This window comes from Zootoca vivipara, chromosome 8, assembly GCF_965207765.1.
Source record: "Zootoca vivipara chromosome 8, rZooViv2.hap1.1, whole genome shotgun sequence".
NCBI classification, from domain to species: domain Eukaryota; kingdom Metazoa; phylum Chordata; class Lepidosauria; order Squamata; family Lacertidae; genus Zootoca; species Zootoca vivipara.
Window position 1 is genome coordinate 64,601,151 of NC_142591.1, and position 18,146 is coordinate 64,619,296.

General features: G+C 45.6%; 1 protein-coding gene across 4 annotated transcripts in view; it reads left to right on the top strand.

Annotated features, from left to right (window-relative positions):
* Nucleotides 1-18,146, top strand: part of CPQ (carboxypeptidase Q) — a 183,501-nt gene that overhangs the window by 47,949 nt on the left and 117,406 nt on the right. For all 4 annotated transcript variants that reach the window (XM_088675731.1, XM_088675732.1, XM_035125207.3 and 1 more), the window contains exon 4: nt 13,322-13,529. In XM_088675731.1, the coding sequence (XP_088531857.1) occupies nt 13,322-13,529 (208 nt within the window). The remainder of the gene's footprint in view (nt 1-13,321; nt 13,530-18,146) is intronic.

The following is an 18,146-nucleotide window of genomic DNA, read 5'->3' on the forward strand; positions in this document are numbered from 1 at the left end:
GCATAATGGAACAGATTCATAATGACTTACTGCACAGCAGTTCAGTAGGTTTGGGGGGCCAGTTATGGCTTGTATGGCTTGGTCTAGCCATTTCATTCTCTATGGTCCATCACTTCTCTCTAGAAATAAGTTATATTAGTTTAATTTTTAACCTTGCAGCCGGGGGGGGGGGATTAAGGAATCATGATCAGAAGAGCCGTGAGTGAGGATTTAACTCCGGCATAGGCAAACTTGGCCCTCCAGATGCTTTGGGACTACAACTCCCATCATCCCTGACCTACTGGTCCTGTTAGCTAGGGATGATGGGAGTTGTAGTCCCAAAACAGCTGGAGGGCCAAGTTTGCCTATGCCCGATTTAACCCTTTACCTCACACTTTGGTCCCAATGAAAACTGTCCATCTTGGGGCAATATGGACTAGAAGCCTGCCTGCAAAATGTCAGCCAGGAGCAGAGTTGCTATTTTACTTGCAGCTTAGAGCAGAACAGCAATGGTTGGGTACTGCTAAGTTGCCCATTTCTGGAAATACCGTTATGCTGGCACGCAGAGATCACCTAGAGTTTATGAACTCTTTTTATTTGTGATTTATAAAAGTTTGTGTTGGCAACCTTGGATCGAAGAAAGAAAAATACTTGCCTTTTGCATCCAGTTGCTTATGTGCTAATGTCTGAGATTCATTGCCGTGGCTTCTGATGTCATGCAGTGGTTTTTTTAAAAGTTCCTGCTATGACACATAGTCAGGATTTTTTCCTTAAAACAAATAACTTTTAGTGCATTTGTACTCTACAAAAATGTATTTCCCCCACCCCACCCCATAAAAACACCGCACAACATTTGAGGCTAGAGGTGGAAATGTACATTTCAGTGCCAGTTTTAAAAGACAGCGAAAAGTCTGGAAAATAAGGAATGTGGTTTGAATCTGCCAAAGCTTGCTGCTCTGGTGTCAGTAGGTAATGGCAGTGGGTTTTTTTCTTTCGTTTTTTCTTTTTTAATTAAAAAAAAATCAGTTGAAATGAATGGACAGATTAAATGGGGTGCCAAGCATCCATTTCATCTCACTCTTAGGTGGAAAGAGTTGTGTGTCATTTTCAGATGCTATTGCAGCATTAAAGGTACCCAAAAATTATTTAATACAAAAGAACCAGGTTTGCTCTCTCTCTCTCTCTCTCTCTCTCTGTCTCCTCCAAATAAGTAAAATGGATGACATACATGCCTAATGTCACTGCTGCCACTCCACGGTGACAAAGCCTGTCCTTCATGTGTGCAGGCGACAAGGGACAATGTCCTAGCCAGCAGAGACTGTCTGCCTCGAACGCCTCCTCTCAACCACCTGTTGTGCCTTTCCTTCTCTGTCCGTCCTGACAAACGGCACTGAGTAGGGCTCAGCTGGACACAGAGCCCTTTGTCAGTCCGCCTCAGGAGGCATTGTCAGCTCACGTTGCATGGCTTTCGGAACATTTTTATTTTAAGGCGGGTGGACTGGAAGTGCTGCTTCCACCTGACCACTTCACTGGATGTATAGAGGCTGCATCCAGAGGCCTGCTGGGCCACAGGAAGAAAAAGCTGACACCCGATTTCTCAGTAATAGAGCTGGAGCCAAAACCACATGTTTCCCCCCCCTTCTATACCAAGGCTCTTTCTACAGCTATGAATCTGTACTGTGCCACTTGGAACAGCTGTGGCTTCCCCCAAAGAATTCTGGGAGCTGCTAAGGGTGCTGAGAGTTGTTAGGAAACTCCTGCTCCTTTCACAGAGCCTCAGTTTCAAGAACGGTTACCAAATAATCCCTTTTCACAGTTGTGCCCATGGCATCCCTCAAAGAATTAAGGGAGCTATAGTTTAAGGGTGCTGAGAGTTGTTAGGTAAAGGTAAAGGGACCCCTGACCATTAGGTCCAGTCTTGACCGACTCTGGGGTTGCGCGCTCATCTCGCATTATTGGCCGAGGGAGCCGGCGTATAGCTTCCAGGTCATGTGGCCAGCATGACAAAGCCGTTTCTGGCAAACCAGAGCAGCACACGGAAACGCCGTTTACCTTCCCGCTGTAGCGGTTCCTATTTATCTACTTGCATTTTGATGGGCTTTCGAACTGCTAGGTTGGCAGGAGCTGGGACCAAGCAACGGGAGCTCACCCTGTCACAGGGATTCGAACCGCCGACCTTCTGATCAGCAAGCCCTAGGCTCAGTGGTTTAACCACAGCGCCACCTGGGTCCCTTTGCTGAGAGTTGTTAGGAAACCTCTATTCCCCTCACAGAGCTCCAATTGTCTGAGCTCCCTGTGAAGACCCAGTGTAGTTGGATCATCTTGAGGAAGCCGCATATTAACCCCACACTTCTTTGTCGGAGCCAAATCTTGGCCCTACTGAAATGAAAGGAGTTTTGCAGTTGACTTTGACCAGGTTCCCACTTGGTCCTACCAGAAAGTCTCCACAGTTTATAGGAAATTATGCTGGTTGAAAAACAAACATTGAATCTCCCTGTTAAGCAATCCACATTTTCTCCCAGGAGCAGCTTTTGGCACCAAGTTGTCAACATTTCAGAAGACTCTGAAATGATGCCCTCTTGGGCCAAGAGCAATAGAATCTTGGCAAAAATAAAACCTTTAAAAGCAAACATTGACTTAAAAATCATTAAACAGAATTTCAGATATTTTGTCCAAGCATTTGAATGCATGGTATTGATTTGCTTCCCCACCCCCACCCCCGAAGGTAGAATGTAATTACTACAATAAAGTTGGAAATAGTAATAATAAATTGGGAAGGCAGCGCAATCCTATGTCTATTCAGAAGAAACTCCTGCTGAGTTCAATGGGACCTACCAGAGAGGAATTGTGCAGCATAAGTTATGTTTTGGTCACAGAAATTGATTTAAAATAGGAGGATGGATGTGTAGATGATCAGAATATTGGGCACTTAATCTAGATATTAAGGATGATTCGCTAGCTCAGGCTTTCTCAGCCTTGGGTCCCCATATGTTGTTCCATGTCCCATCATCCATAGCTAGCAGGGGCAACAGTCACGGATGATAGGAGTTGTAGTCCAGCAACATCTGGGGGCCCAAGGTTGAGAAAGGCTGCATTAGCTTAAATCAGAGTAGCCAAAGCGATGCCTTCCAAATGTTTTGAACTACAGCACCGGTCTTCAGTCATGCAGATGGGGTGCTTGTAGCAAACTGGAGTTCCTTCTAATATCAACTCCCATTTGCAGCGGCGGAGCTAGCCACTCAGGCACCCAGAGCGGCGCACATGCTATGCACCCGGGGGCGGGGCGATCCGCCTGGTTTTTTTTTGGTGTGGTGGCGCTCCACCCAGGGGGACAATCGGCACAGCAGCGATCTGCCCAGGGGGGGATTTTGTCACCCCCCTCTGGGATGACTCTCGGGGCGGACCATCCCCACCGCCCCCCTTGCTACGCCCCTGCCAATTTGGTAGATACAAAACCACAGGGTTGCTGGGTGCCCATGGACATCATCCAAGCCAACCCTTCCAATCTTATACGGTAGCAAGATAGTCCCCCAGTCTCTGAGCGGTGCGAGATTGCAGGGGTTCTGGACACTCACCCAGGGTCCGTTTCCTTTTGGGAATGGGGCACAGTGGAGACTGTGGTGTCTTTATGATATATGGTTTATTTACATATACAGTTGTACCTTGGAAACCCCATTGGACGTTCAGCTTCCAAAAATAGTTCGCAAACCGAAACAGTCACTTCCAGGTTTGCGGCGTTCGGGAGCCAAAACGTTCAAGAACTATTTGAAAACCAAGGTATGACTATACCTACAACCTGAGCCTGTGATGGAGGGGGTCACAGCATCAGCACCCCAAAAGGGCCTTGTTTCTCCCATAGCCACAGCCCTGAATTGAAACAGACGTCAAACATAATGCTCTGCTTCTCTCGCTTTACAGCTTGCTGCCTTTACCAGCCTGCAAACTGGTTTTTCTTTCCCTCACATCATACAAAACTCTGCCCTAAAAGCTCAGGCTTTTGGTCCTTCTAACCATCTAAGAGCTGGGGCAGGGTCCCTGCTTCTGGTGCAGAGCTAGCTCCCTTTGCTCTGTTCTCACACTGACCCATCACCTTTCCTTTGTTTCCCTTAATGGCTTATTGCCCAGGTGATCACCTCATGAAGCTAGCCTGGCTTATATTTTAACACTCGCTAGGATTCTAAGGATTAGAAGTTTGGCACCCACAAACTCATAGCAGTGTGCTCTCCTAGCAGAAACACCCAAACCACAATAATAGCCAGGGGAGAAATAACTAACATGGTAACATTGACAACCACTCTCATAAAACGCCCAGTAAATCCATTACTCACCATCCTCACAGTTGTTCCCAATGGTGCAGCCCCATTAGTCATGATGGAAAGGCACCAGTCAACATATGGGAGGGGTGGGAATGCCATGATGATGTCATGGAATTTGCTTTGTACTCCGGCTGTGTACACACTGTACACTTTTAAGCACATGACATCTCCCAAAGAACCCAGAGAGGTTTAGTTTGTTAAGGTCTTGGGAAATGTAGCTCCCTGAGGGATAAGCTACAGTTCCCTGAATTCTCTGGGGAAAGTCATGTGGTTTAAATGCATAGTGTGTACACAAACAAGGCATAAGCCCGCTTCCAGGGAGATCACAGCACTTCCTCCAGCGCAAGCAGTATCCATACCTACCAAGTTCCTCTCTGAAAGATAAGGGACCGGACCGAAAGTAGCATACCGAAAGTAGCGCAGCGGCCATTTTGGAACTGGGCAGAGCAGCATCAAAAGACGCTCCACCCAGTTCCAAAATGGCCCAGTTCCAAAATGGCCACCGCGCCAGAATAAACCGGGAAAAAACAAAAAAATCCATTTTTTCGGCTGGGGACAGCTGGAAAAACGGGGGTTTCCCGGGGAAAACGGGAGACTTGGCAGCTATGAGCAGTACTGTATCACATTTCAGGGTTTTGGAGGAGCCATACCACAAAGATCTCTCAGGCAGGGGTTCAAATTCCTTGACAGCTCAAACACAGGTCACAGAACAACCCTTTTGCATGAGAAGCAGGTTCAAAGGGAAGGAAAGGGACAGGTGTCAACACAGTCTCAACAACCAAGCTGCAGTAGAGCCCAGCAGCTGGGAAAAAGCCTTCAGATAGAACCTATAGGCAACAAGCCTCTTCGAGAGCAGTAATCCTACACAGGCAATGTAGTATTCCTGTGTGTACAGAGCATGCTATTTGTGAGGGAGAGGGGAAAGAGCCAATAGGATGAATGGAACCCAATGGGAAAGAGCACTGCAGTCAGAAATTGGGAGAACAGGAGAGGAGATTGAGGTAGTCCATACCAGGGAGAAGGGAATGCAACCTCCACAAGGCAAATATGATTTTTGGGAACCTGGTGGGCAAGGACAAGTGGACTTCCAAGAAACCTGCATGGGATTCAACCAGGCATCCTGTTTCTTGCATCGCATTCAGAAACCACCTGACTCCTGTGTTCCAGCCTGTTGCAGTGTCTTATCTTAATGAGAACTGTATGCAATGAATTCCTGGTCAGACCTGTGAAATGCAAGACCCTGGAAGCAGTTTGCATTCAAAGGTCCTACTGGGAGCCAATGATGTGTGTATATGGCAGTGCCTGGAAGTCATTTCCACTAAATGGATCCTAGGAGAGACTCGTAGGAATAATCCTGTGTCTGAAGAACATAGTGTGAAAAATGAGTTCTCTTTGCTGTACCTTCTGATGCTGGTTAGCTCAAGCTTCCCTAAAATGTGCAATTTGAAACTTAATCTTGTATGCAGATTTGTTTAGATTTATAATAATTAATGAAGAGGTAAATAAACCAGAATTTAGCAAGCCCAGAACGAGACATCAATGCTGTCACTTTCTTCAGTAACTGCCATCTGTTATAGTGTACCATTTGTCGTCCAAGCTGTTGTTCCACTGAATCATAGTTTTCCCAGGGCATTTAAATTTAACCAAGAGTTTGCTGTGTAGCTGACACCTGTTGGAAAGAGTGAAAAAAAGGATAAGCCTGAATCTAAAGCAAAAGAGAATATCAATTCATCCTCCAGCCCTTTTCCTTGAATGCCTGCTGCTCCCGGTATTAACACAAGCTGTTTACAATGCAAGAGGAATTTTAAGGCCCACAGGAAGGGATATGCAGACAAATGTTGAAAATGTCAGCTGAGAAGGTTTGTTCAGAAGTCAGTGGCAAAACAATGAATCCAATGTAGCCGACTCTAACAAATGATATTGGCTCAATATTAGATGGTCTCTTAGGGTTCTATAAATCCACCTTCTATTGCATACACTTGGGAATATGTTTGCTGCTGGCTTTTCTATAAGATGGGCGCAAACCTTTCGTGAAATCAGGAAGCAAGTAAACCCTACTAAATTGGGAAGCACAAAGCAAACGGCGAAATCTCAAACACGTTAATCATCCCATGCCTTAATCCATCCTTGTGTGATTATTGAGCGTTTTGGGTATGTGTGATGTGATATAGCCATATATAAAGTATACGGGACACTACAGCTGAAATTTAGTCCATTTCAAATAGCAAACAAATGACTCTTCATGGTAGTACACCTGTCCCTAAATCCCTGCCAACTGTTGCCATTTTTATGATTAATCTGCTTTGTTTTGCTGGGTTTCTATCTTGTTTTGTTCACATGGCAACAGTGGAAATCAGACAGTAGGGAAGTCATAAGGGTAATCATACCCCAAGCACCACACAGTACATGCAACCTTAGCTACAATGTCCTTAGTCATATTTTATAACAAAATAGAAGCCAAAGCCATTTTCTAATTAATGTACTTTTGTTGTCGTTTCGCTTCAAACATTTGCAGATTAAATATTTAGCTTGATCTTCAAAGGCCTCTTCAGGCAAAGGGTCTGAGGAATGAAGGAGAATCATGTTCTGAGTACGTGCAGCATGTCTTTGAGTTGCCAGCTAGTTCAAGGTCTCGGGTCCTTGTTTCTGTTAATTGCGCTTCTTCAGAATCTGTGACTTTTAGATGCTTTGTTGAATTAACAAGCGCTGCAATGAATTTAATATGGTTCCATGTGCAAATCCCACCTTTGCTAGCTCTTAAACAAGGGCAGCATGGCAGACTGTGGAAGTGATAGGAGTGAATTGTGTCATTACTGAACACAAAGAAGAAGAAGAAGAAGAAGAAGAAGAAGAAGAAGAAGAAGAAGAAGAAGAAGAAGAAGAAGAAGAAGAAGAAGAAGAAGAAGGGGGGGGGGAGGAGGAGGAGGAGTTTGGATTTGATATCCCGCTTTATCACTACCCGAAGGAGTCTCAAAGCGGCTAACATTCCCCTTTCTCTTCCTCTCCCACAACAAACACTCTGTGAGGTGGGTGGGGCTGAGAGACTTCAGAGAAGTGTGACTAGCCCAAGGTCACCCAGCAGCTGCATGTGGAGGAGCAGAGACGCGAACCCGGTTCACCAGATTACGAGTCCTCTGCTCTTAACCACTACACCACACAACCTCATTCAACACATGCTGTTTGGCTATTACACAATATATTTCCAGCCTTCTAAAAGTACCAAATTGGGAGTCCAAGAAGGTCCTATGTGAATCTGCAACTATTTGTAGACAGCATCGTGGTAGTCAAAACACATTGGGTGCAATGGCAGGTGGGACTGATGGAGTCTTTTCCCCCAGAAGCCCACCCGCTTTTTACTTACCGTATTTCTTATTTTTGCCAAGTTAAATGTGTGTAAGTTGCGGTCTTACAGTACTTACACCACACTTAACCTTTAATACAGATTTCTTCAACCTTAGCTCCCCAGATCAGAAAGGCCAAGTTGCTTCCTTTCTTGTTTGAAGAAATATTGTTACAGAACAATTGTTTCCCTTAGTACATCCCTTTGCTTTTTAATCATTTTTGTCTACTTCCACAGAGAAAGTAAAGGAAATGATTTATTGCTAAGCTGATATCTGATGCATTTGAAACATGCAAGTTCTTCCTTGGGGCAAAAAGAAAACAGCCTTCCAGTTTGATTTGTTCTCTTCCAAATTGCTCCAAAGTAGATAGGGCTTATTCGATAATAGAGCCCATATGAAAACAGCTTTCTCTTCCGATCAGCTGTTCATAGAGAAGCTATGTTACCTCCAAGCTTTGCTAAGGATGAACTATGATTGCTTCCTGCAGCCATTAAAATTCTGTGAAAGGCTATCCTGCATTATATAATCATGTAATTTTGCTCACTTTATCCAGGCGAGCTTTATATCCTGTTTCCAACTGGTATCATTGATTGACTCCAGACATGTCTTTCATTTGTTGAAGCATCACAATCTGAGTCAGGTTTTTGCAAGAAGGCATTCTAAGATCAGTATCCTGAGCTTCATTAAATTTTCTTATATATATATATTGCAGTGGCTGCAAAATAAATCAAAAAGACAGAGCTAGATAGACAGCATTGCTGTAAATTGTTTTGGTGCCTCTGAAGTTTAATCTGAAGTTGAGTTAGCTGATGGCACTTCTGATTATTCTTATTTCATATTGCTGGTGGTTATTATTACTATGTTTGTATATAGGTATATTTTAATGTAATTGTTGTGTCCTTTGGCTAGCACAGGGACGCAGGTGGCGCTGTGGGTTAAACCACAGAGCCTAGGACTTGCTGATCAGAAGGCTGGTGGTTCGAATCCCTGCGACGGGGTGAGCTCCCATTGCTCGGTCCCAGCTCCTGCCAACCTAGCAGTTTGAAAGCATGTCAAAGTGCAAGTAGGTAGATAAATAGGTACCGCTCCAAGCGGGAAGGTAAACAGCGTTTCCGTGTTCTGCTCTGGTTCGCCAGAAGCAGCTTTGTCATGCTGGCCACATGACCTGGAAGCTGTACGCCGGCTCCCTCGGCCAATAATGCGAGATGAGCGCCGTAACCCCAGAGTCAGTCACGACTGGACCTAATGGTCAGGGGTCCCTTTACCTTTACCTTCACCTTGGCTAGCACAATGAACTTATTAAACGGGGCATGCGGGAGGAATCTTTTAAAAAAGAAAGATAATACTGAACTCCATATACTTGCTAAACTTGTTCTCTGAGCATAGCTTTTAAAAATCTGGATCTGTGCTTTGACAATAGCAAAGTAGATTTTGGGAGGCTCTTGGAAGTGATTGTAGGATTAAGGGCTCATCCTCAAGGACTGCCTCTTTCCATATGAACCTATCTGGACCCTGAGATCATCTTCTGATGACCTTCTTCAAGTGGCGGAGAGCAGGCCGGGGTGGAGCTGGCACGCATCCTGGTGGCGTGGCGCCCAGCGCGGGTGGGGGAACAGCCAGGGCAGTCCTCTCTCTCCCCGCACTCCTCTTCCTCCGCCACTGCCTTCTTCATGTGCCTCCTCCATGGGAGGTCCAGAGGTGGCAACATGAGAACCGCCTTTTGTAGAATGCTCCCCCCAGGGAGTTTCTCCTGGCACTTTCATTATACACCTTTAGGCGCCAGGCAAGAACGCCCCTCTTTAAGCAGGCCTTTGGTTGACTGACATCCAATATCCTTTTAAAATGTGTTGGGGTGTGTGTGTGTGCTATTGGGTTCTTTTTCTTTTTCATTTTTATTATGTATGTTGTGTTTTTATGTTGTGATTTTATGTTGTAACTGCCCTGAGACCTGTGGAAATAGGGCAGTATACAAATTTATTAAATAATAATTTAAAAATGCACACTTACCTTTTGCCCCACACTTTCTGGACACAGCCCTGCATTTTCCCAGTCCGTGTCAAAACACATTAACCCCACCCCACCCCACTGCTCCCCACCCCCCGGAAAACCTGATCTTTACCACTGAATCAGAGCAAAAGGCAATTTGGATTTTCTGTGGATTGCCATTTTCACAGATTCAGCGGTAAAGAGCTGGTTTTCATGGGGGAAGCGCAGGGGCAAAACACACACCCAGCACTCAGACACAAACCTGGAAAGTCCTGACCTGTGCTTAGAAATGTGGAGCCTAAGTAAGTGTGGATGGTCCCTGACTTCCCCTTCCCCCCAGAAAATAGTGTTGGCGCAGGTAGGATGAGTTATGTAAACTCCTTTTATAGATTTAGGCTGTAACCCAGGCACCCCCAAACTGCGGCCCTCCAGATGTTTTGGCCTACAACTCCCATGATCCTTAGCTAACAGGACCAGTGGTTGGGGAAGATGGGAATTGTAGTCCGAAACATCTGGAGGGCAGAAGTTTGGGGATGCCTGCTGTAACCCATTGAACAAAATTCTGATTTGATTTAATATTTGCATGCCGCTTTTCCAACAATCAAAGCAGCAAGCAGCTCACAAGAATAAGAGAATCAACAAATAATAACAGTGCTCAAATAATAAAGAAATATTTGAGGGAGGTACAATGAACACAATAAAGGAATCAAAGCAATAGAGCATAAGAAAAGCATAGAGAATTGCCTTCTGCTGTGTAAGGCCGTTGGTCCATCAATTATTGTCTACACACTGACCGGCCGCAGCTCCCCAGGGTTTCAGGCCGGGTTCTCTCCCAGAACTAGCTGGAGATTCTGGGGGTTGCACCTGGGACCTTCAGCATGTAAGGCACTACTGAGATGCACCCCTTCCCCATATATTAAGCAACACAACAGTAGACTTGCAGTACAAGCCTCCGCATGTTGACTCATCATAAGCAAGTCCCAGCTTGCTGGGTAGCTGGCAGGTAGAGGGAAGCGGGGGCAGGGGGAGGTGATTTGGTATTTAAAACACCTGCACCCTCCCCAGTTTCTAAATCCGGAATACAAGCAAGAACAGAGAGGAATGGAAAAAAATCCCGGCTGCCACCGCATTCCAAACGACGAACCAATGTTTTATCTAGATGTTGTTTGGTTTCCGTGGTTGGCCAGTGATAAAGGCACAGCTGGGTAGCTATACCAACCTGTTCTGGCTTTGTTTTAAGTTGTGCTGTTACATTAACTATATCATGCTGAAAACATACTGCTTATCTCTAAATTATCACCCCCAAGGTTTAAGTTTTGTTTTGTTCCGTGGACTATTTGATAAGCAGGCGGTAAGCAAATGATGAAATGGCACCTTTTATCGGTCCCCGCAGAATATGCTATTTGTTGGAATGAGGACGTAGATAGCCTTGCTGAGTTTCAGGTCACAAAGGGGTATGTTAGCTGGGAGCAGAGATATCACAGAGCACAGGTAGGAGTTGTAGATCCCCGGCATCTCTGTTTCCGTAGCTCCCCTGGCCTGCCTTTGCCATGCATGGCTATTGCTAGCCTTCATCATGTTACCACATTGGGAGAGTGGCTCCCAGCCAGTTATTTCTCATAACACCCAACCTTCTTGCCAAGCCCACACATTTCTCTTTGCTTTTTCTTCTTCCAGCTGCAAGTGTGCACTTGCTTACCAAGGATTATGGCCACGTTCACATTTTACCACTTTAAAGAGTCATTGGTTCCCCCAAAGCAGTGGTTCCCAACAGGTGGTCCGGGGACCCCCAGGGGTCCGCGAGCTATGCCAGAGGGGTCCTCAAGATCCTATTAGAATAAAAAATATATTAACTATATTTCATATGATAACAGATTTTTTGTTTTGGCCACTTCCTGCATGAGCAGAGTCTAGCGCAAAACTAGAATTAGATAGAGGCAGTAGTTCTGCTGTATGCCGCAAGGACTACAAGAAACTTGGAGATAAGGCAATGAAAAAGATCCTTCCATTTGCAACCACATATCGGTGTGAGCAAGCATTTTCTTCCATGTGTTTCATGAAAAACAAATATAGGAATCGGCTCGACATGCGGTCGGATTTCAGAGTGAAAGTTTCAAGTTTGGAACCTAATATTTCAGAAATAATGGACTCAGAGGACAGATTTAAACTCATCTCATTAAGAACTGAAAATTAAAACTAACTGTATACTGATGGAGTACTCTGTTGTAACTGTAAAAAACGTATAAATATAAAATATAAAAAGACTCTTAATTTGGTTCTCACTTTTTAATTTTAGGATTGGGAATTAATGGGGGTCCTTGTCACAATAGCAGCTCGATGAGGGGTCCTCGAGAAAATTTTGTTGGGAACCCCTGCCCCAAAGAATTCTGGGAGCTGTAGTTTGTTAAAGGTGCCGATAACTGTTAGTAGACCTCTATTTCCCTCACAGAACTACAGAACCCAGAGCCATAAATTAATCATAAATTCTTCTTCACAGGGAACTCTGGCAGCTGTAGCTTTAAGAGCACCCTTAACAAGCTACAGCCCCCAGAATTATTTGAGGCAAGCCCTGACTGTTTAAAGTGGTAAAGTGTGAACGTGGCCATAACATATCATAGTGCTTTAAATGTATGGGTGTGATTGTGACTCAAGCCCTTTTGAACTCAGTGGGGCTTACCTTCTGAATCGACAACAAGTGTAGGATCACACTGTTACATAGCTGTCAAGTTTTCCCTTTTCTCGCGAGGAAGCCTATTCAGAATAAGGGAATTTCCCTTAAAAAAAAGGGAGAACTTGACAGCTATGCACTGTTAGGGTGTGTGAATTGTTAGTGTCCAGACAGGACTGTTCCTTGCATTAGGAAGAAGATTCCACCTAAACATTAGGAAGAACTTCCTGACAGTAAGAGCTGTTCGACAGTGGAATTTGCTGCCAAGGAGTGTGGTGGAGTCTCCTTCTTTGGAGGTCTTTAAGCGGAGGCTTGACAGCAGCATGTCAAGAATGCTTTGATGGCGTTTCCTGCTTGGCAGGGGGTTGGACTGGATGGCCCTTGTGGTCTCTTCCAACTCTATGATTCTATGAGGCAGCTGCCCCATGTGCCCCATGCTTTAGCCTACACTCCCTTAACACGCTGCCACAGGTCACGAGTGCTGAAGTATTTTATTTCATTTATTTTTTAAATTTATATACTGCCCTATATTTGGAGGTCTCGGGGGGGTTCACAGAATGAAATCCAAACATAAAACCACAAAATGCACAATAAAAACAAAACCTAACACTCCCCTCCAAAAAAACCCACATTTTAAAAGGGCATAAGATTCAACAGCCAGTCCAGTCGGCTCTTGAATCCTGGAATAGAGCGGGGGCACCATCTTGTGCTTTACCTCAGGTGTGTCCATAAATATATAAACGTATTAAGAACACCCAGTTCTTCACTATCAAAGTTTTATTTAGCTTATAAATAATGAGAATCATCTTCAAATAACACCCTTAAGTCCTGTCTTTAAGCACTGGGCTATGTTGTCTTGGTAGCTGAAGGGATGTTTTTCTCAGGAGCTGTTAAAAATAACAAGGCTGATAGTGATCTCGAAAAATTCATCAGGATGGCTGGGCAGAACTGGACAGATTTCGGAGCACTATTGTTTGGATAGCGTCATTATGTACTGTATAACATGTTTCATTTTTGTACTTTCCAAATAGCCCACACGCCGGGATACAAGAATACCAATCTGATGTACCCAAGATTCCCACTGCCTGCATTTCAGTGGAAGATGCTGAAATGATGAGCCGGATGTCTTCCCGAGGCACCAAGATTGTTGTGACCCTGAAGATGGGAGCCAAAACCTACCCCCATGCTGATTCCTTTAACACAGTTGCAGAGATCGTTGGGAGCACCTACCCCGAGCAGGTGGGTGACACTTTGTTGGGGAACAAATTAAGCACGCCATTGAGATGATCCTATCTCGTGCTTTCAAATTCACCATAAACACACTGAGGTCCGGGGTCAACATTTAAAGTGGGGGTTGCCAACCTTTTTGAGCCCATGGGCATGTTATAAAATTTGGGGAAGACCCATAGCTGTCAAGTACCCCGTTTTCCCCGGGAAACCCCCGTTTTTACTTACCTTTTCCCGGTGGTCCCCCGTATCACTTCGTCTCCCGTTTTTCTCCGTTATTTTCTCCTGCCGGCGGCCATTTTTTCTTTCCGATTTGCCCTTCTATGGGCACAAAAAATGGCCGCCGCCGGCTTCAAAAGTCGCATCTACGCATGTCCGGAAGTGCATAGACGCGATTTATGGTGTCGGTGAAGGCCATTTTTGGTGCCCATAGATGGGCGGAGCGACACCGGAAGTTGCGTCGACGCACTTCCTGACATGCGTAGAAGCGACTTTCGAAGCCGGCAGTGGCCATTTTTGGTGCCCATATAAGGGCAAAGTGACACCGGAACTGACGTCGACGCAGTGTCACACGGCTGCCGGTCCCGGATTCTGCAGTCCGGGACTTGGAAGGTAAGGGAAGACCTGTGGGAGCCAGTCACAAAATGGCTGTTGTAGGGGCGTGGAATGGCTGTGGTGGGGGCATGGTATAAAAGAGATGACCACGAGATGGTGCTGGTGCAGGCGCCCGCATTAGCAGCTCTGCCTTTGGGTGAAAATGTGCCTAAAACTACCAGCGCCAGGCTCACTCACAGAGACAAACACTTTCTAGGTCTCCACATTTCTATATCCCTTATAGGCAGCGCCAGTCGTACCATTAGGCAAAAAGGGGTGACAAAGCATTGGAGGGCAGAGCCATGTGTGCCACTGTCTTTCTCGGGGGGACAGAGAAGGATGCTGTCCTATCACCAGTGCTGAAGGTAGACTTTTATACAGTGGTACCTCTACTTACGAATTTAATGCGTTCCGAACGCACATTTGTAAGTCGAATCCCATAGGAATGCATTGGGAGAAAAAATTCATAAGTAGAAGCAACCCTATCTAAAAATTCGTAAGTAGAAAAAATCCTATCTAAACCGCATCCAAGATGGTGGACGGAGCTCCATTCATAAGTAGAAACATTCATAAGTAGAGTTATTCGTAAGTAGAGGTACCACTGTACGTGGAATTCAGGCTACCGTCTTGTCCTTCACCTCAGACAGCAAAATGCCCACGGAATAATTCTTTCTCAAAGTGATGTGGCAATTAGTTACTCTCATTTTCAGCAGTTTCTGTTAACAAAAGTAAAGGTTTCACCCCCCCCTTTAAAAAAATATGGCTGAAATATGAATTCTCCCTTTTAAAAGAAAACAATGCTTTTAAAAATGGAGAATTTTAATAAGATAACTTCATTACTTGTTGCTGCTAACTGTGTTGTAACTCCTTTACCATAAGATCAGAGCTAATAGGTTTTCCAAATGTGCATTTAATATGCAATGAAGATATATATTACAATACATGACATGACATCATCTAATAAATATAGACCTGCTTTATTCCCTCAATACCCACCTGGCTCTCAGATCTGCTGAGGCTGGTGTTTCAGGGACCCCTGTTCCCTATTCAAGACGGATGGTTTAAGAGCTGTTAATAGATGTGCCACCCACTTCGGATTTCTTGCCAAAGATTTAGAAGGCCAAATCTGCTATTATTGTGCTTCTGAATTTCAGGTTAGATTACTTTTCTCGTAAAAAAAGAAACAGCTGCTTTCTCCCCCCTCCCCTTTTCAGGTTTGCAGGCTGTTGCAGAAAGAGAGTTGCAGTGGCTGATGCTGAATATTTCTGAATGCTTTCTGTTGCAGCCCTGCCTCTGTAAAGTGCAAGAGTAGCACAGGGCTTAGTCTCAGCAAGGGCTTCACTCTGCTGCTCGTTTTCAATGCCAGAGCTCAGCCATGTACCTTAGGAGACACCCTGAGCATGTATCAAGGGCGTAGCCAGGATCAAAACTAGGGGGGGGGCAAGCCATGATCATTCAGGGGCGGGGCCACAAAGTGGGAACGTGGGCGGGGCTACAGGGCCAGCTGGCCTGACGACATCGTGGTGGCGGCAGCGGCGGCAGCGGCCACCTTGTGCTTCTGGGGCTGGCAACGGCGGCGGCTACCCTGCTTGGCTGGAGAGGACGGGAGGGTCGGGCCGGCAAGAGGGGGTGACAGGGTGGGCGAGGGCAAGGCAAGGCACGGCCGCAGTCACGACGGCTCCGAGGCGTTGCTGCATATCAGCATAATATTTCAACCATGTTGTGGGTTCAAGCCCCACCTTAGGAAAAAATTCCTGCATTGCAGGGGGTTGGACTAGATGACCCTTGTGGTCCCTTCCGACTACAATTCTATGATTCCATTGATATATTACCATAGCATATGCATCATTCTGCTTTCTTGAATTGTCCTACTCCTAGGCATAGCAGCCAAATCCTAGAGGCCTAGGTGCCTCCCCCCCCCCAATTACTGGTAAATACCATATTTGAAAGAGTCACCCCCCCATTTTGATGGGCTTTCTATGTGGGGCTTATCTGCCCCCCCCAGTATTTTATTAAGGATGGAAGAGGGAGGGAAGGAAGGAATAATAGAGAGAGGGATACCTCATATTTGTGGGTGCCTCTGGGTGATGCTGTGAAGCTGGAACTCTGCAGCAAGAGGATGGGAGGGTCGGGCAGGGGAGAGGGGGTGGCAGGGCAGGCGAGGGCGAGGCAAGACAGGGCCGCAGTCTCGATGGCTCCGAGACGTTGCTGCATATCAGCATAATATTTCAAACCATGTTGTGGGTTCAAGCCCCACATTGGGGAAAAAATCCTGCATTGCAGGGGGTTGGACTAGATGACCCTTGTGGTCCCTTCCGACTACAATTCCATGATTCTATTGATATATTACCATAGCATATGCATGATTCTGCTTTCTTGAATTGTCCTAGGCATAGCAGCCAACTCCTAGAGGCCTAGGTGCCTCCCCCCACCCAAAAGAAATTACTGGTAAATACTGTATTTTAAAGAGTCCCCCCCCATGTTGATGGGCTTTCTATGTGGGGCTTATCTGCCCCCCCCAGTATTTTATTGAGGATGGAAGAGGGAGGAAAGGAAGGAAGAAATAGAGAGAGGGATAACTCACATTTGTGGGTGCCTCTGGGTGACGCTGTGATGCTAGAACTCTGCAGCAAGAGGAAGATACCGGTACACATGTACAGGAGCCTTGTAAGCAGCTTTCTCTCTGCTTGATTTACAGCAGGCACGTCCAACAGGTAGATTGTGATCTACCAGTAGATCACTGGATGTCTGTGGTAGATCACTGCTAGATCACTGGCACCCCTAAAAAAAGCTCACCCAAATTTTTCCTCCTCCCTAAAAAAAGCTGAACTATGACCTGAAGCCCTAAACAAAAATGGGCCTCCCTCCCTCCTAAAAGAAGCTCAACAAGTTTGACCTAAACCCCCCAAAACAGGGCTTCCCTTCCTTAAAAAAACTCAACCGCTTTGACCTGAACCCCCCAAAAGGGGGTAGATCACTCCCAGTTTTTAACTCTGTGAGTAGATCAGAGTCTCTTGGGAGGTGGCCACCCCTGATTTACAGTATACGGATGCAGGAGGAGGGGCAGACTGGAACACCAATGCTTTTTATAAACATCACTGTGTCTATCAAAGCTACAGCCCCCCCTTCTTATTCACTTCCTTTTAGCCTTGCAGGGCCACCTTAGTCAAATTGAATCCTCTGCACCCTCATTAAATCGCCAATAGAACTGTTAATGCGATCCCTGAATGCCCATTAACAACTCCCACTGAATAACAATAGGGTGAATAGGGTGGACCTTGCCTGAAGGGATATTCTGCTCCATTGTCTTAACTGCTTAAGTACTGGTAGCCACTTTGCTTTATTTATTTGATGTGTTTTTGTTACAGCTGTGTTCCCGCCCCCAGCAAGTGGAGAGCTGCTCTTGCTAAAGCAAAGTCCTTTCCACTTCAGTTTTTTGGAGGGGCAAAGTATTGGTTATGGTCTGTAAAATACAATAATTTTTTGCTTCTGGGGGGGGCAGCTGCCCCCTCCTGCCCCCCCCCCCTGTCTACACCCATGGCATGTATACAGTTTCAGTTTCCTCATTTTGAATCACTGGAGCCAGCCTTCATACAACTGGGATTAGGGAGTGGTGTTTCTGAAGGGGCGGCTTCCGGACAAGTTTTGTTTTTCACAGATGACACTGAAATAGAAACTGGAAAGTAAATCCTAAAGAGGAATGAATGCTAAAGAAGTTCCTCTCTCCTTTTCTTTTATATACGCTCAAAACCCTAGCCATACAACTGTTCCTTAACCCTTACCTGATGAGCGGGACCTCTGCTTCTTTGCATTAAATGTTAGAGGATTTGTCAAACATGGGCTACAACTGTTGCTATTTGCCTGCCTTAGAAGTGGAACCAGGAAGGCTATGATTTCTGACACTGTGAAGTGAGCATCGTTCCAAAAAGCAGCGTGCTGCTCCCCAATCATGTAGCTAAAAGAAAACCCCCTTCAGCATAAGATGAAGTAATTGAAGGCAATAATTCCTCTGTGCCGCTAGGTGGTTAAGTCCAA